The sequence below is a fragment of the Macaca mulatta genome, chromosome 1 (assembly GCF_049350105.2).
Source record: "Macaca mulatta isolate MMU2019108-1 chromosome 1, T2T-MMU8v2.0, whole genome shotgun sequence".
Lineage (NCBI taxonomy): Eukaryota > Metazoa > Chordata > Mammalia > Primates > Cercopithecidae > Macaca > Macaca mulatta.
Genome location: NC_133406.1, coordinates 43,163,454 through 43,182,726, shown reverse-complemented (window position 1 = coordinate 43,182,726; position 19,273 = coordinate 43,163,454). Strand labels below are relative to the sequence as shown.

General features: G+C 37.3%; 1 protein-coding gene across 1 annotated transcript in view; it reads right to left on the bottom strand.

The window, feature by feature from the left end:
• The window catches only part of HMCN1 (hemicentin 1), a 455,102-nt gene extending 450,527 nt beyond the window's left edge, over positions 1-4,575 (bottom strand). Inside the window, exon 1 of the mRNA XM_015121897.3 lies at positions 3,691-4,575. Coding sequence (XP_014977383.3) covers positions 3,691-3,958 — 268 coding nt within the window. The 5' untranslated portion in view covers positions 3,959-4,575. The remainder of the gene's footprint in view (positions 1-3,690) is intronic.
• Between the last annotated feature and the right edge of the window lie 14,698 nt (positions 4,576-19,273).

The window sequence follows — 19,273 nt, the reverse complement described above, 5'->3', positions numbered from 1 at the left end:
AAAACAGCTTGGCAGTTTCTCAAACAATTAAACATAGAGTTCCTATGACCCAGCAATTCCACTTCCAGGTATATACCCAAAAGAAATGAAAACAACTGTCTACACAGAAACTTGTACATGAATATGTATGGGAGCATTGTTCACAATAATGTTTCAAAAGGTGGAAACAACTCAAATATCCATCATGGACTAACAGATAAACAAAATGTGGTGTATCATTCAATGGAATATTATTTGGCTATAAAAAGGGGAATGAAGTGCTAATACATGCTACAACATGGATGAATGTTGAAAATGTTATGCTAAAGTGAAAGAAGCCAGTCATAAAAGACCTCATAGAATATGATTCTACTTGTATAAAAGTCCAGAACAGAAAAATCTATAGAAGCAAAAAAATAGATTAGTGGCTGGCCGGGACTGAGGGGAAGATGATTGGGGTATAGGGGACTGATAGCTGAAGGGTATGGGATTTGGTTTTGTGGTAATAAAGATGTCTACAATGGACTGTCGCAATGTTTGCACCTATCTGTAAATATATTAAAAACATCAAATTGTACATTTTAAGTGGATGAATTGTATGGTAAGGGGATTACATCTCAACAAAACCATTAAAAATCAATACATTAACTGTGATTGTGATTGTGAAAGTGGAAAATCCATCTTAACCATAGTTAAGTTACATCAAAATCAAAAGGTTGGCCTGCCTTTCCATGACCCCTGGTCATCTCTGGTACCTCCTCCTACTCTAGACACATGTGCTGCTAGTTCAACACAGTGCTTCTTACATGCACGTATTCTGAATGGTCTTATTTCATTTTCAACTTGTTAGACATCCTGCCTCCTCTACACCTATGTGTTCCATGTGTTTTAAATTTACTCCATCTGCAAACACACACCTTGCTCTAAACTGTAATGCAGGGCTCCAAAGCAAACATCTGCAAAGATCTAAAGGTTTATATCAAAAGACATAGAATATATCCCAGAATGTATCCATTATTTCATCTAGCTAAATGTGATAGATGTCAAAGGGCTTATAAGCATTCAAGATTATTATATAATCATATTAAATCCCATACGTTATTTCTTTCCATGTTGGTTGTGTCACTCAACCATAGGAATATGTGTTAGGGACTATGAAAACAACCATATGTAAAACAGAGTCATTAACTGTCACAATTAGAAGAGACCTTAGAGATATTCACATAGAATTCTGTCAATTTATATAGTTGATGATATTAACACTCAAACAGTAAATGTACTTTTCTAATGTCACTCACTAAGACAGCCAATTCCCATTTAAGGTCCTTCCTGTCATTCCAAGATGCCCATGCCTATAATCCCAGCACTTTAGGAGGCCAAGGCAGGAGAATCACTTGAGACCAGGAGTTCAAGACCAACCTGGGCAACATAGTGGAACCCCTGTCTCTGCGAATAAAATAGTCAAGTGTGGTGGCATGTGCCTGTAGCCCCACCTACTTGGGAGGCTGAGGTGAGAGGACTGCTTGAGCCTAGGAGGTTGAGGCTGCAGTGAGCCGTGATAGTGCCACCTTACTCCAGCCTGGGTGACAGAGTGAGACCCTGTCTTAAAAAAAAAAAAAAACAAAACACAAAGAGGCCAAAAACTCTTAAGAATTATACACACATACACACACGGAGGAAAGATATCACACAAATAAAGTACCACAATCTAGTAAAGTAAATACTAATGTTAACAGTATGTTTTAACTTCAATTTCTCTCTTTATCTTGAAAAATATTATATTTTAAACAGCCTTACATAACATAAACATTTGGCCACTTCTCTCTACTTTGAATCACAATGTAAACAGAATTAATAATTCTTTTTAATTATATACACAATTAAGTTTTTGAAACCAATTTAAATTAACCATTTTCTCATATTAGAAAAGCTCTAATTTATTCATTCATCTGTTATTAGCATGTCAAGTTTCCCCCCACTTTAAATCATGATTGCTAAACTACAGGAAAGTCAACTACAACAATACACAAACTTTACCATTTGGTAACAACTGAAAAGCAGGGCACCACAATACAATTCATTCCAATAATTTTTCATATCACTTCAAAATATCAGGATAGTCCAGTAGCCATTTATAACTTGGGGCAATTTTTGTATTCTGTTTACGGCAATATAATTTCATAAGAGTTCTTTGGTGAAAAGCAAATCGTAGTGTTAGAGAAAAAACAAAATTTTACTTCATTTTTTAGCTAACTTCAGATTCATCCATATAGAAGAAACATATTCAAGGTATCCCGAAATAACAAAAACCTCAAACTGCATCACAGTTGGCATCTTGACATTTAATACATTGAAAATCACAACATATGACGTGTCTTACTAAGACAGTAAACACAGTAAATAATCATTCTTTATTTAAATATAAATATTTCATGTTTAACTAATGTAGAAATTACAAATATGTGTAATTACATATATGTGATGTATGTATGTGTATGTGTGTATACATATATTACATATCCCAGAAGAGGACAGATTGCTTTCATCATTTGAAGAGCATGAAAATCCGAGAGTTCTATTTCTCTTTAAATTTCTCCCAGTGCCATTGTTTAATAGTTAAAACCTGCCACATTTAATACCTACCAATAATATGAACTTATATACCTTTGCTAAATGCACAGGAAAGAATTCGAGATTGCCGATATCACACTCTCATTGTGAAGAGGTTGTGTCAAGTTCTTCTCGTGAAGGGAGAATTTCAAAAGCAGGAAAAGTGTGGGAGAACAGTGGGGGAGGGCTGTTAAGAAACCACTGCTTTATTTCTTTAACTGGGCAGCAACTTGTGCTAATGAAACTCAGGTGGACATTAGACTGCCAGCCCCAGGGCTCCCCTTGCAAGGCTACCCTCAGCTATGGCAATGAGGGCTCCTATAAGCCTCACAGAGAGGTGCTACTTTAAAGAGAAACTGAAAAAAGTAAATAGGATCATATTACAGTGGAGCCGCTGAAACCCATGGCTTTAGGGCAAAAATGAAGTTATTTCGCTTCAACTACCTTTAAAAAGCACAGACATTCCGAATTACATGCAGTTCTACTGCAGGAGACACGGATGTAATGTTTATACCCATCCGTGAACCTATCTAATGATGCCCGGGTGCAAAGATGAATAGATTCAGTTAAGAAATGATTGGTTTCTCTCTTTTCTTTTCATGTCTTCAGTTCCACCAGTAGTTACTACTTACAGGCTTCCTTGTGCCTCATACAACAGGTTTTTTCCCCTCTTAAATGAGAGTTATCCTCAGAGTGTGCTTTCAATCCGGATGTTAGCCCCTAAAGCTTTGCTGCTATAAATTCGTGTCCAAGTCTGCCTTCGTAATTAAACATGCTTTAGTTCTAAAATCTAAGTGAGTTAAGTGATTTTGATGCCGTTGCCCAAGATATTTGGTTTTGTTTTTCATAACTCCACATTTCCAGGTTTGAGGACCACTCTACAAGTTCCCTAAACAAGCCATCTCCACCAGGGCTGAGATTTAAGTAGGTATCAATGAGCAAACCCAGACGCCAGCAAGCAATTCTTTGTTACAACTATATTCAGCTGCACGTTTTTTTAAAAATGGTTTTGAAACTTCCTGACAAACAATTTCATTCACAGCATAAGAAATAATGTAATCATGACACAGAGCAAAGACAAAGTATAAATATTTCCCTTACCTGGATCATGGAAAGGCACCAACGCAAAGTTGAAAAGAGGTCTCTTAGGTCTTTTCAAAGATGTCTCCAAAATTTTGGAAGCCCCTTCAATCACCTGAACTAAATCATCATACATAGAACCAGTCACATCAAACACAAAAGCCAACGTGGAGGCCCCCTCGGGAATTTCCTCAGCTCTGATCTCTGACTGGGGGCTCGCATCTTGAGCTAGGGAAGAATAAAGAAGAGCAAACAGGAATACTGTATGGACAACTTCCCTGGAAATCATTTTTTTTTTTCCACTTCTTTTCCCCCTGAGCGCCTAAGCACTGTGCTTAGTCCTCCTCAACAACAGGCAGGGGGTTTCCTCTCAGAGTAACTCATCAGACTCTTGGAATCTCTGAACTAGCAAAAAGTTTGGCGCTGAGAATCAGACGGGGACAAGCACCAAACTCGAATCCCTCCAGGGGCTGGGCAGGGCAGGGATGCGGCAGCTTTTGTCTGGATGCGGCTTCCTGCTGGACGGCTATCTGCCCGCGGGCCCTGGACAGCCTGTGGCGGAGTGCTGGCGGCGCGCCGGGTCCATGCCCCGGGGGCAACTCTGAGCCTGCGGCGCCGCGGCCGGAGTCCCGCTGCCGTCGCCGCCGCCGCCGCCGCTGCTCTCCGCCTGGGCCGGCGACTGAGGTTCCCAACTTTCCACTGTTTGCAGCTCACGAGCGACGAGGGGAAGCCTGTCTCGGCCTCGCCTCCTGATTGGCCAGTTGCCGTCCTCCCTCCTTTGCTCTGGAGGCCCCCCTGGAGGGTGACTTTTCCCTCAACTGATTGTAGGGTCAATTCAGTGCCAGGGAAGCGCTTGCAGTGTCAGCTCGGTTCCCACCGGCACCGTTCCTAACCTGCAAAACCCTAGTGTAAACAATGGCTTTCAAGAATGTGTGGCAAAGACCCAAACCGAGGGACACCACACTAGCACAAAGGGAATTTTGTTTTTCTATCGTGTACAACGCAGCTTCGGATACTTCTTTCCTAATTCCCCACAGAAGTCAAGACGCCCCAGCCCAGCCTCCTACCTCTCAGCCCACAACTCGGCCCAGCCAGGAGGGGGAGCTGGAAAATTCTCTCAGCTGGGAGGCAGCCACACTATGGCTCTTTGATCTCCTCAGAGACCGTGGACTGCGAGGAAGGGAGGGAGGAGAACGCTGTAGGGGCAAGACGCCCAGGAAGAGGAAAGGGGCTGATGAGGGAAATGAGAGACAAGAACTGGGTAGTCACTAATTGTAGGGGGGAATGTGAATACAGGATGGAAGCCCCGTAGAAAGGACAAGGAGGAGGGGCGGGAGAGGTGTGGGGAAAGAGTGAGACATTGCATTCAAAGAGAAAATTGATTGTTTAATTGTATTATGAAGATTCACATTTGCTGAGCAGTTTGAATCCTACACGCAGCATAGTAAGGCAGAATAATATCCCCGTTTCAGATTTCCTCCCCTAGAACAGTCATGTCTCAGGTCTCAGCCAAAGATCCATTAGAAAGGTGCTCCCCTCTATGGCATTTTCTTGCCAGTCAAGAAGGAAACCTCACCCTGAAGAGAGGCCAACGTTTTTCCGTGTTGTGATTGCTATATACATTACAGTACTAATAACAGAGATAAGAGGATAAGCAAAGAAAGTCTACCATGAACTAACGATTCTTTGTGTCATTTGAATAAAAACACATTTCCTTCCTGGAAAAGGAGTTGTTGTCCAGATCCCAGCATTTAAACAGGGGCAAACAGGCATCCTGATTTCTGTTTGGATGTATATTAGACCGCCCACCCGACGGGGATGCAGCCTGAGAAAGAGTCAGCTCCCACCAACCTTTTGTAGTCTACAACTGTCGTCTCTTTTCAGCCCCAGCGGCTGTGGAACCCGAGTTTATGATACCGATAAGTCATGTCACTTAAAGGAAGCAGACAGGCCATTTGGGCTGAGTGGGAATATGAGAGGAAAGGGGGAAGGTACTTCCTTTCCAAGCAGTATTTAGAGAATGCTATTTGAGTCTCCCATTCTGTTGTTTATTTAAAAAGGATTTCATTCTAAGTCACAGAGACCTGAGCTATTCCAGGTGCTCAAGGGAGGCCACAGAGCCTAGTGATTAAGAGTTCTGGGTCAGATACCCTGGGTTCAAAGCCCAGCTGTGACATTTAACTGTGTGACCTTCAGAAGGTTACCAAACTTTTCCAGACCTGTGTTTACTCAATTGTAAATGGGAATAATGATAGCTTCCACCTATTAAGGATTAAATGATCTGTAAGTGGTCCGTGTGCACTTGAAAAGAATGCTATTGGGTAGAATGTTCTGTAAATGTTAATTAGGTCCAGTTGTTTAATAATGTTCCAATCTTCTATATCCTTAGTGATTTCTGCCTGTTTGTTCTATCAGTTGTTGAAAGCGGCATTGAAATCTCTGATAATTGCGGATTTGTGTATTTCTTCTTGCAGTTCTATGAGTTTTAGCTCATGTATTTGAAACTCTGTGGTTAGTTACATAAGCATTTAGGATTATTATGTCCTCTTGATGAATTGACGCCTTTATCATTATGAAGTTGCCTTCATTGTCCCTGGTAGTATTCTTTGTTCCAAAATATACTTTGTCTGATATTAACACTCCAACTTTCTTTTGATTAGTGTTGCATGGTGTATCATTTTCCATCCTTTCACCTTTAACTTATTTTTTTCTTTATATTTAAAGTATATTTTAGGTAGTCACCCTAAAATTGGGTCTTACTTTTTCATCCAGTCTAATAATCTCTGCCTTTTAATTTGTGTGCTTAGACGTTTTACACTCAATGCGATTATGGATATGGTTGAGTTTAAATCTGCCATCATGATATGTGTTCCTATTTGTCCCATCTATTCTTTGTTCCTTTTTCTTGCCTTCTTTTTGAATATTTTTTATGATTCCATTTTATTTCCATTGCTAGTTTATTAGCTAAGACTGTTTATTTTAGTGGTTGCTTTACACTTTATAGTATACATATTTACCAGCCTTTCTTCATGCAGTGTTATACCACTTCATGTATAAGAACCGTAGACTAGTATACATCCATTTCTCCCTTCCTGACTTTTTTACTACTTTTGTCATCCATTTTTGTTGCATATTACTATATTTTAAATCCCATATTACATTGTTTTTTTTTTGCATAAAGAGTCAGTTATCTTTTAAAGAGATCTAAATAAGAAGAATTTAGCATATTTACCCATGTAGTTATCACTTTTTGTGCTGTCCATTTCTTTGTGTAGATCCAGATTTCCAGCTGGTATCATTTTCCTTCTCCCTGAGAGACTTTCTTTAATAATTCCAGTAATGCAGTTCTACTAGAGACAAATTCTTTCACTTTTGTATGTTTGGAAAAGTTTTTATTTCACTTTGTTTTTCAAAGATTTTTTTCTTTTTTTTTTTTTTTTTTTTTTTTTTTTTTTTGCAGAGTAAAGAATTCTAGGTAGACAAGTTTTTGTTTTTGTTTTAGCACTTCCATTTGTCTTCTTGCTTGTATTGTTTCCAATAAAAATAAAATCTCTATCATCTTTGTACTTACTTGTTCTATATAAACAATGTCTCTTTTCTCTTGATGTTAAGAGTTTTTTTTATTGTTACTGTTTTTGAGCAATTTGATTATGATGTGCATTGATGTGGCTCCCCTCATATTTCTTGTACTTCTTCCATCTGTTTTCATCAAATTTGGACATTTGAGGCCATTATTTTTTCTGTCTTCAACCTCCTTTCCTTTACGGGCCCCAATTACACATATATGAAGCTACTTAAAGTTCTTCCACAGTGCACTGATGCTCTGTTCATTTTTTTAAATATTGTTTTCTTTTATCACTATGCTTCATTTTTTACAGTTTCCATAACTATTTCTTCAAGTTCATTAACCTTTACCTCTCCACTATTCAATCTGCCAATTGCCTCGTCCAATATATTTTTCATCTCAGGCATTGTAGTTTTCAACTCTAGAGGTTTAATTTGGATCTGTTTTATGTATTCCTTTTCTCCCTTTAAGTGTATAAATAGATAGAACACAGTTATAATAACTTTAATGTGTGCATTTGATCATTTTAATATCTGTGTCAGTTCTGGATCAGTTTCAATTGGTCAGTACTCCTACTTGTTATGGATTGTATTTTCTTTTCTTTTTTTTTTTTTTTTTTTTGAGACGGAGTCTTGCTCTGTCACCCAGGCTGGAGTGCAGTGGCCGGATCTCAGCTCACTGCAAGCTCCGCCTCCCGGGTTTACGCCGTTCTCCTGCCTCAGCCTCCTGAGTAGCTGGGACTACAGGCGCCCGCCACCTCGCCCGGCTAGTTTTTTTGTATTTTTTAGTAGAGACGGGGTTTCACCGTGTTAGCCGGGATCGTCTCTCGATCTCCTGGCCTCGTGATCCGCCCGTCTCGGCCTCCCAAAGTGCTGGGATTACAGGCTTGAGCCACCGCGCCCGGCGGGATTGTATTTTCTTGTCTTTTCAGGCCTCATAATCCTTGACTACCTATCAGACATAGTGAATTTAACCTTGTTAGGATAACAAGGATATCTTTGTATTCCCATCAATATGCTTGAGCTTTATTCTGGGACAGAATTAAGTTGCTTAGAAACAGTTTGATCCTTTTAGGGTTTGCTTTTAAAATTTGTTAGGTGAAACCAAAGCAGTATTCAGTCTATGCCTAAGTATTTCCACTACTGAGAAAAGACCCTTCTGTATACTCTGCCAAGTACTCTATGAATCATGGGGTTTTCTAGTCTGACTAGAGATGGTTTGGAGTGTGACCCCAGGGTACAGGCATGAGGGGTAGAGGTAATGAAGTAAGGAAGAAAGGATAGCCAATATAATAGTACATTATCAAGTTGATTGCTTGTAGGTCTTTTGTAGCTTCACTACCATCAAGTGGGTGATAGCACTTATGAATGTATTTAAGATCCACAAGGTGCCATAGTTGGGAAAGAAAAAAGGAACATCTAATACCTAAATGGCATTTTTACGTGCATATGTATATATGTAGAAATAGACTTATATCTTCCATAATCTCAAATCCATCTCTTAAGTCTCATATATTGATGAATGTATGACTTGGGACACAGGAGGGTCTCTTATTCGTTTTCAATAAAGTTTAGTCTTATATTAAAATGTAGCTTTCTGGGACAAAGTAGTCCCTGGATGGAAATCTTACTTACACTTTAGAATAAATGAACCCCTGAAATTAGATTTTGACAAGCAGTCAGCTGAGAATACCAAGAATATAAATCAAGAGAACATGATTCAGTTAGGAAAAGGGCCCAGACCAGGATGAGAGTAGGAGGGGTTGGGATAAAAGAGTAGGAGGGGTTGGGATAAAAAACAATAGTGAAGCTTAAGTGAAAGTATTACTCAGGAATAACAATATATGAAGTGGTGAATAACAAGTATCCAATAAACTGAACTAATACAAGTAATTATTGGATATTATCCAATATTACCCCTTATTTGACAGAGTAATTAAAATCCATAAAAATGGCATAGTTAATAACCTGAACCCTCTATTGTCTCTTAACCCCAAACTGTACTCAGTTGTTTACTTATTCATTCCTCAAGAAATTTCTGTTATTTAGCCTGGGATTATATAAAAATATAATTATTTTTATATAATTATATATAAATACCTGTTATTTAGCCAGGGATTATACTATGTACTAGAGAGAGAAAACTCAGTCCCTGCCCTCAAGGCACTTACAGTTTTGTAGGGCTCAGCAAACAGCTTAAGAATGTCCTGAAAAATGAAACCTAGCAGTCTTAGGAAGCGAATAGGGCAGGCATCTCTCTCAGGAAAGGCAAATCAGGGAAGGTGTTCCAGAAAGTATGGCATCTCAAGTAAGTGTAGAATATGTAGAAACTTACCAGGCCTCAGTTGGGGTTGCGAGTGAAGGGACATGGCCCATTTATAGGACTACAGGTAAGGTTCAAGTGTGGAGAAAGTACAAAAGGGAGCCGAGCATAGATCATTTGCAGCCTTGAAACCAGTTGTAAAGGCTTGGATTATATCCTAAAGACACCAAAGGACTTTAAGCTGAAGAGTAAAAGGAGTTATTCATTACAAAACCACTGGATGTGTGAGAGATGGAATAAGGGAAATAAATTGGAAAAAAAACCAAAACAAAAATAGGAGTAGGTTGCAATAATAATATTGATGACATTCTTCATCTAAGGAAACTGAGACTTGGAGAGTTAAGCAATTTGCCTAAATTCTATGCTAGCAAGCAGTAGAGCCAAGACTTGAACCCAAGCAATCTCACTCCAGAGCCTCTGCTGTTCACTACTTTGCAAAGCAGCCTTCTGGCTATAAGTACAAGGAGGTGAACTAAAATAATAGTAATGGATAATGCAAAAAGTGACATGAATTCAAGATCAACGTGATTTGGTAATTTTCAGTTGCTTTTTATGAAAAGAGCTGCATAGGTAGCTCCAAAGAAGCACAAACCAAAAATACTCTTTAAAGGCTATGGGGACAGAGACAGGGAGAAAAGAGAAAAGTAAAAGACCTTTTCAGTTTATCAGGAACTGATACCTATCCTTGATCTTAGAAGTCCTAAGAGGGAGGAAATGAAAGCAGAGAAGGGAGTTCCCTCTTCTAAAGTTTACATACGCAATGCTGGACTTTGCAGCAACATGTAGCAGATTATGGGACATTTCTAGTTTCATGATACAATCACCGAATTATTCTCAAAAGTCTCCTAACATAGATTCTCATCATTAATGTTACATTGGATGGTAGGGATGGGGGAATGAGGCAAAGGAAAAGGTAACATTGTTTTTTTCTGTAGTCCAGCACATTTCCAATAATGTCATTGCTAAAATCCTCTCTCCAATTCAGTTTTCTCCCTTGAAATTCTTCTACCTGCTCTGGAGAAGATAAGACTGTGCTTACTGTTTAAATATTTTAAGTGATTGTTTAATTGGAAGCATTCATCACACTGGGCCTGATAAAGCCTAGTTCAGAAAAACTTTGAATTAATAAGGGTTGTGAAGATGATTGCTATAAAGCAGTATGCAAAAACACCACTTTGTTGTAAACTGCCTCCTGCAAATCACTAAATGGTTTGATGTTATTCTCAACGATCCTTCCCAAAATGTCTTGTTCTCTACGTAACGAGGCCCACCATTATTTTATGTTTACTTTAGTATATTTCTACAGGGCAAGTAACTTGCTATTGCCATTGACTTTAAAGTACAGTACTTTTGCACCAACCATAATGGTTATACTTGGCAATTCTATGACACTTTAAAAAAAAGAAAGATTATTTGTTCTTCTCTTTTCTCCTTTAAGAAGGCAATAAAAGGACAGAAAGTCATCATGTTATAACTGGAAAACTAATCACATAGAATATTCTCTTATACTAATCAAGTTTAAGTCTGGAATTAGTTTATATAAAACAGATGTTTACATTCTTATTCTCCTTTGGTACTAAAGAGAAAAAAAGCACAGAATAACTCTCATGGCATACTTCGGGGAATGTAATACTCAGCCTCTTACTTTTTTTTTAATGAAGCCAGGAAGCCTTTGGTCAGCTAGGCGAACAAGCAGAAGAGGGAAAAGCACCAAGGGCCTGGTCTTTTACTCCTTATATAGGCAACATTTCCATCATAAAACAGGAAGCATGCTGCCTCAGAAGAGAAAACTGGCTCACAACAAATCCAAGAGGACATAGAAAACATGGGTCTGGTAGCTTATCCAAAAGGAGCCGCTCTTTAGGCTCAGCTGGGGCCCTAGTTTTCTAGGACTTGTGATTCTGATTTGTTTATCAGTTGTGGCCCTCTCTACAAGGACCTCAGCTGTCCATCCCAGCGTACATACCCCCAAATAAAGATTAAGACCTTCAGGCTGTTCTCATACTACTTGAGGAAAAGTCTTGTAAACTCTAACTAAATGCTTAATGAGGAATAGAGACTAGAACCAAAAATATCTCTGCTTCATTTTCTGAAACAAAGATAGAAGAAATTAAAATTTATTCTCAATGACCCTTCTCGAGATGTCCTCTCAAACGTCCCCATTACTCTCACAGGTAGCTGCTATCTCCATAAAGTCAGGGCCCAAGCAACTCTCACACCCAGTCTCTTCTGCTCCTTTACCCCAATTCAAAAGCTGGAAAAAATTTTAAAGATTGTTCTTCTACTCTAGGATCTTATACAGAGAGAAAACTGAGGCCCAGAGGATGACTTGTCTAAGATCTCACAAAAAAAATTTGAGACAGTGCAGAAGTATATTTTGAGCTTGTGATGATCACTCTTGCACCTTACCAGATATATATGATATATATATTTTTTGATACAGAGTCTCACTCTGTTGCCCAGGCTGGAGTGCAGTGGCATTATCTTGGCTCACTGCAACCACCTCCCAGGTTCAAGTGATTCTCGTGCCTCAGCCTCCCAAGTAGCTGGGACTACAGGCGTATGCCACCATGCCCAGCTAATTTTTGTATTTTTAGTAGAGATGGGGTTTCATCATGTTGGCCAGGTCAGTCTCAAATGCCTGACCTCAAGTAATTGGCCCACCTCAGCCTCCCAAAGTGCTGGAATTATAGGCGTGAGCTACCGCACCCAGCCTTAAGTGCTTTATATGTATTAACGCACTATTCCCTTTAATTCTCATTCTAAAACTATAAGATAGCTAATAGAATGATCCCCATTTCATAGAAGAGGAAATTAAAGATGAAATTAACACAAAGAGGTTAAGTCATCTGTTCAAGTTCTCACAGCTCATTCTTCTCCTCTTCACTTTTATTCTCCTTCTTTTGCCTTTAGTCTACATTTTCCCTATGACTTTACAGTAAAATTGAAAATTTTTAAACTTTGAAATATACAATTACTTTATAGTATATTGCAAACTTTCATCATTAATATGATATATACATTATAATTATATTGATCTTTTCAGGAAAAAAAACGACAGAGTTTTGGGTTCTTTTGCTTTGTGAATTATCCATGAAGCATTATTTGTTCTTGAATGAGCTTTTCCTGCTCATGAGTATTTTTCTGAGCTTTCTCTCTTATTTACAAATTCAAAGTAATTTCATATTTTTCCTCCAATGCCATGAACTCCTTGGAAATAAGAACTGTGTTTTATTCATTTTTATAAACACATAGTGTTTTATTCATTTTTATACAGTAGGAACTCAATAATGTTTCTTTGATGAGTTGCTGAATTCATTATGATTAATAATGATAACCATAATAACTGCCATCTGAGTACTTTAAGCATATTTTGTGTGTGTGTGTGTACATACATATACACACACATATATACATACATACATATATGTTTTCAGATGCAGGATCTTGCTGTATTTCCCAGGCTGGTCTCAAACTCCTTGGCTCAAGTAACTCTTCCACCTCAGCCCCAACTCCCCATACCCCCATAGCTAGGCACGTGTCTCCATGCACAACAACTTTAAGCATATTCTTAGCACATGAGTGAACTCACAAACACATTTAATATTCATAACGACCTTGTAAGATAAGTATTCCTACAACCATCTCAAAGATGAGCAAACTAAACTCAGAATGACAAGCAATTTATCCAAGATCACTTCCATGGCATGTAGTACTATCAGGCAGGAGTAAAACTCAGGTCTTGGAGGACTCTTTCTAATACACTCCATTGCCACCATGCAAAATAATTTTATTATTAGCCTAAATATGATATTCCTAGTAAAATAAATGTTCTGTAGAGAAAGGTAATCATTCTAAGTCCAAAATCATTGTTTAAATCATTTTGTTTAGGTGAAACATCATTACTTACTTCCAGATAGGTAATGAAAGAAGTGAGGACAATTTAGCAGAATGTAGTTTTTAAAATATCAAAAAGCTTTTTTTTTTTTTTTTTTTTTTTTCTTTTTTTTTTTTTTGAGACGGAGTCTCGCTTTGCGCCCAGGCTGGAGTGCAGTGGCCAGATCTCAGCTCACTGCAAGCTCCGCCTCCCGGGTTTACACCATTCTCCTGCCTCAGCCTCCCGAGTAGCTGGGACTACAGGCGCCCGCCACCTCGCCCGGCTAGTTTTTTGTATTTTTAGTAGAGATGGGGTTTCACCGTGTTAGCCAGGATGGTCTCGATCTCCTGACCTCATGATCCGTCCGTCTCGGCCTCCCAAAGTGCTGGGATTACAGGCTTGAGCCACCGCGCCCGGCCTCAAAAAGCTTTTTTAAAAAAACATAGTATGAAGTTGTAAATATCTAGGCACTCATCTGCTTATGAAAAGGAAACATCCATTCATGCCTATGACAGATTCCATTAAACATAAGGAGCTTGAAAAAGGGGCAGATCAATATGCTAACATGGATTTACTTGATGTTGAAGAATATGAAAAGATATTAGAGTACAGTTTGGGTAGTAGGTATAATCTATTCTTTTTTTCTCCTTTTTCAGATCTCCTTCTCATATCTTCAAAGTAGGGATTTTCCTAGGCAAAGGCTTTAATTATACATGGGAAAATCCCAGAATTCAGAGAAGAAAAAGAATTTTGAAAATCAGAAAAACACCTACTATTCTAGACAAGTAGGAATCCATCCTAGTTTTAAGGAACAGTCACCAATTTCTCTTCTTATCTTACATTCTAACATTCAGTAACTCTCTATAGCACAATGTTTTCCCTTACATTTCTTCTAACACAATTTTAGCCTCTTTCTTCTTGTTCTGTTTACAGAAAAACTAGAGCTGGTCGCAATCTTTCACATACTTTTTTTCCATACCAATTAATGAAAGAAGAAAAGTTTTGGCTTCAATAATAATAAACTGTGTCCAGGCCTTCTGTCTTTACTTAAAAAATAGCTTAGTCCATTTAAATCATACTAATCAAAAGGCAGTAAATAATTCCAGGTTGCTCTGGAGAAATAGTAGAATACATCATAAACACCAGTCTTCTTTCTTTCTCTCCTTTTTATTTTCAGCCTACACTGAGTTAAAAAATATATTTATATTTTTAAGTAACAAGTCCCCAGAAGGCTAGAGTGATCCTTTGGTGATGGAGTAGAATTGGTCACATCAGCATGAACTCATGTTTGACTTAATGCAGAATAACATGAGTATATATTAATAAATACTCATAGATATATGTATATATATTTAGCATACACATGTATATTCTTGCTCTGTCAGCTGAGATGGACTAAAATTAATGACATCTCAATGGCAATGAGCACAATTAGTGCCCAAATATTGATTTTTCTTTTTACCAGCTTGACTTCAAAATACATCAAATACTGATTTCTAATGCCAATTTCCCATAAAAGAAACCAGGATTCTTTGCATAAATTCCTAGATTCTGAGACTGGGACAAGGAATATATAAGATGAGCATTTTATTGTGGCCGAAAATGAAGGAAATGCAAAACATAAAAATGTAAAGCACAATGCACACAATGGTGGGATATGTTAGATACAGCTGCCAGTTAAAAGAATGCCCAGTGAACAAAGCTGTAACAATTTAAGCAACAAAATAAATAAAATAATATTAAATTAAAACTCAAAATATAAAATAAATATGCTGAGTCCATAAGGATATAAGTTGAGTAAATAAATAAAGAAATATAGACAAATCTCCCAAGCAGAAGAATTCAAAATAGTATATATCATATTCCCACTTCAATGAGATGGAGGATGTGTGGGCTGCACATGATGTCTTGCTCCCAAAGAATACAGTAAAGAAAGGTAGAAAATAACTTTACAGAGGAGAAACCTGTCAAACACTACCTCCACCAGATGATCAAGTTTAACAACAGGGATAAGTCATGTCAATAGCATGTACTCTTGATATCATGTGATGAGAATAGCATCTGTGGCCTTCCTTTCAGGAATCCCCTCAAGATTTCTTGTCATAATCTAGAGAAGCCTAATGTGTAATGTATCCTGGATAGAATATTGGAACAGAAAAGGTATAGCTGAGGAAACATGAATAAAGTATGGAGTTTAGTTGATGATAATGTTTAATACTGGTTCATTAGTTATAACAAATGTACCATACCAATATAAGATGTTAGCCATACTGGAAACTGGGTGTAGCATATATGGTAGCTCTCTGTTCTATCTTCATAACTTTTTTATAAACCTGAAACTATTGTAAAGTTCAAGTTTATATACAATTAAATAAATAAGTTGTAAAAAGTAGCCACCAAATCATTTTTAAAGAGGCATGAATATGATCATATCAAGAAATACAAATTATTTTTATAGTCATTTGTCATCTACACAATGAAGTGAATTAAATAATCCATCAAAATTTATGTCAACCTAAATAACAGACAGAAAGAGGCTCTCTAAAAGAAAATAATATTTATTCAAGAATAGGGCATTGCAATGGGAATAGGCATGTCATAATAAATATGTGTGTATTCAGGGTGTATTCAGGGAGGTAAAGGAAGACAAAAATTTTTAAAGGAAAAATGAAGAGAATTACATAATTTTTGAGGTAATTATTCTTGCTGCAAAGATCAATAAATAACTAGGGTATCACCAGTTCAAGACTGGACAGGCAGTTAATGGGCAGATGTCCTCAATGAAGAATTTTTTGTGTGTGTAAGGCTATTATGGCCTTTTGCAAGGTTGAAATTTTTGCAGTCTTTTGTGATAGTTTTTTTTAATCTGGCATTTGTGCATGAGAACCCTCCCTTCATAAGCTTCCCTGGATCTATTTGTCAGGGCTTTTGACAACACAAGTGACTCCATTTTGATTCTGACAACTTTCACATTCATAAGTGTATTTTACCCTTGGAATAAAGTCTTACACTTAGAAGACAAAACATCTAAAAGAAATTCTGTCAGTCCTATGGGAAATCAAACTAAAGGCACTACATAGCATAAATAAACATTGGAAATGTGCCCTAAAACAATAATGCTGTTGTTGCTTATGGCCATACGGCAAATTATTGCCACTAAGTCAAGGCTTCAAAAGTATAGCATTAAATTACTGAAACACTGGGAGTAGAAGAGATTCATACTTTTTTCAAAAGATTTATCTATTAACATAATAAATTGCAACTGCTTTAATCAGAAGAGTTTGCTAACGAGGCTAAAGTCATTAAAATGTGGATCACTTCGTTTGATTACATTTGATGACAAACTCCAGCTCAATACTAGCTTGTTGCCTTGCAGCTGTTAGTCAACGCGGAACAAGAGTGTGCCTACATCAGCATAAACCCAAACATTCCCACCCAAAATTACCTAAACAGAATGTGTTACTGATGGTAGATCATGTTGTTATTTTCTTATGGAACTTGACCTTATTAACCCAGGCAAAGAATCTTGAGCAGAGCAAAGAAAGTGCTACTCTAAATGACTCTGATGGGAAAACTGTGCCGAGATTTGATGGGCAAATTTCAGAAAAATCCTTCCACTCACACTGCAACTAATCTCACATCTTCCAGTAGAGGATTTGCAGTACTATATTTAAGGCATCTCTGCAAATTTCTTTTACTGCGACTTTTAGTCTGGCCAAAAACCTAAACATCAAGAGTACACAGAAGGTTTCTTCCCACTAGACCTGTAGTTTTTGCCTTAAGGTGGAGTTTCTAAAAACAAATGTATAATGAATTATTGGAAACATAAGACTCATTCAGTCATCCCCAAAGTCCATTCCCTCATGTTAAATATTTATCTATATGGTGAAACAGAGTATAGATTTAGAAATGTATTTAACAGATGTTGAAACAAAAATCTGGCATAATGCCAACTAATTCAAACTGCCAACATAGTTGCTAACATCCTATGTAGGTGAAATAATAATAACTGCATACCAAAATTGAGAAAATAAGATACATAGATACTGAGCAGACACATATTGACTCACTCACAATTTATATTGTATCTCTCCTTTTAATTCAGCCTAAAAATATCAATTTGAGTCTTTCTGACTTTAGTTCTGTCAAGTGGCTTGTTTAATTCAATCAGCACTTGATAAATAATATTTTAATTTTCATAATCTTACTTTTCATAAATCCAGTCTAGCCAAATATCCTTACCAATATTAAGTAAGCCTTGGAACTCTCCTATGGAAAGTTCAGCAATAGCTTTCATCTTTTACTAATCTAAGCTATGGTGATTAAATTCATTGATTTAAGGTTACTCTAAAATTGCTGGAAAGACCAAAAATCACTTTCCAAAGTGCTATCTGAAACATTCAAAGAAGGCATGCACAGAAATGATTGCATTCTAAATGAGAGGAGAGTGTAAGAAGTTTTCATCCTACCCTTGGCCTCCACCCAACCCCATACACACATATCTATTGGATCAGCATTTATTTACTTATAAGTTATTCAATGAATAGTCACTGAAAACTTTCTGTGTGCTGGAGAATAGGGACATACCATAAAGAGATGGTAACCCTCCAGCTGAATTATAACCAGCAAATGTCTAGAGTTTTCATAGCAATGAAAATAAATAAGCTTAATATTTATCAGAGATGTTGGAATTCTAATACTCAACACCATAGTTTATCTTCGCTTCTACTATGTTCCTGCTCGTATCTGCCAGAAACAAAAATACTTTATAGCCTAAGATTTCTACCAAATAGCTATTTTATACTTAACAGTTTAAAATCAGTAGAGGTATTAGGAGTGTGAAAACTAATATCGCCCTCTGCTGGCAGATTCCTCAAGTAGAAAGCATTGTGTTTTGCTATTTGTAGCTTATTCCTCATTCTCTTGTGGTACATTTTAACATTAAGAGATTAGAGTTTGCTTCTTGTAAGTAACATTTGGAATTTCTTCTGAAACAAAGTCCAAAATGTCTGGGAAAGGGAGATAAATATCTCATTAGCACCAACCAAAATAAATACTTTAAAAAATATAGCTCTACCCACGTGATGTAAAGGCATTGTCTCACAGCACAGCAGTTTAAAATTCAGGGATATCTTAATATCATTTAATTGAATCTGAATCTAATTCTCCAAGACTCTCCAGGCTTCTACAAACTAGATAGCTCTGAAATTTTTAAGTAGTCCTTATCAGAGCATATAGTAGACAATTATGCCTCTCTCTCTCTCTTTTTTTTTTTTTTTTTTTTTTTTTAACCATTGTGGTATATGAATTCACTCCAGTTAAAGTCTCAGATGTGGCATGAAATTTGGGGACATGACTATCCCAGGATATTTGATAAACTCTCAGTTTGAGAGGCTTTATGAATAAAGCTCCTTGCTAATTAAAAAGATTTGAATCATGGTTTGGAGTTGCTTCTATCATTATGTAATGAGTTTCTCTTTGCTGGTAAATATGGATGGATAGAAGAAGCTTTGATCTTAAGCTCCTTGAGAGTGAGTGCTCTCTTATTCTTTGTATACCTAATACTTAGCAGTGCCCTGTATATAATACATATTTAAGGAAAGCTTATTGAGTGGATAAATGAAGTGGTCTATTCCATTCACCATGCTTAATTAGATTAAGCCTATTTCCCAATAAAATGCTTAGGGTAGAATGCAGTATGGTATGGTAGGAAGAGCAGATGCTTTTGAGTGGGACAGATAGATTTAAATCCTAGCTTTGATACCCAGCTGTGTGAAAGGAAAGCCACCTAATCTCTCTGAACTGCAGCTTTCTTCTTGTGTTGTTATACAAATTATATA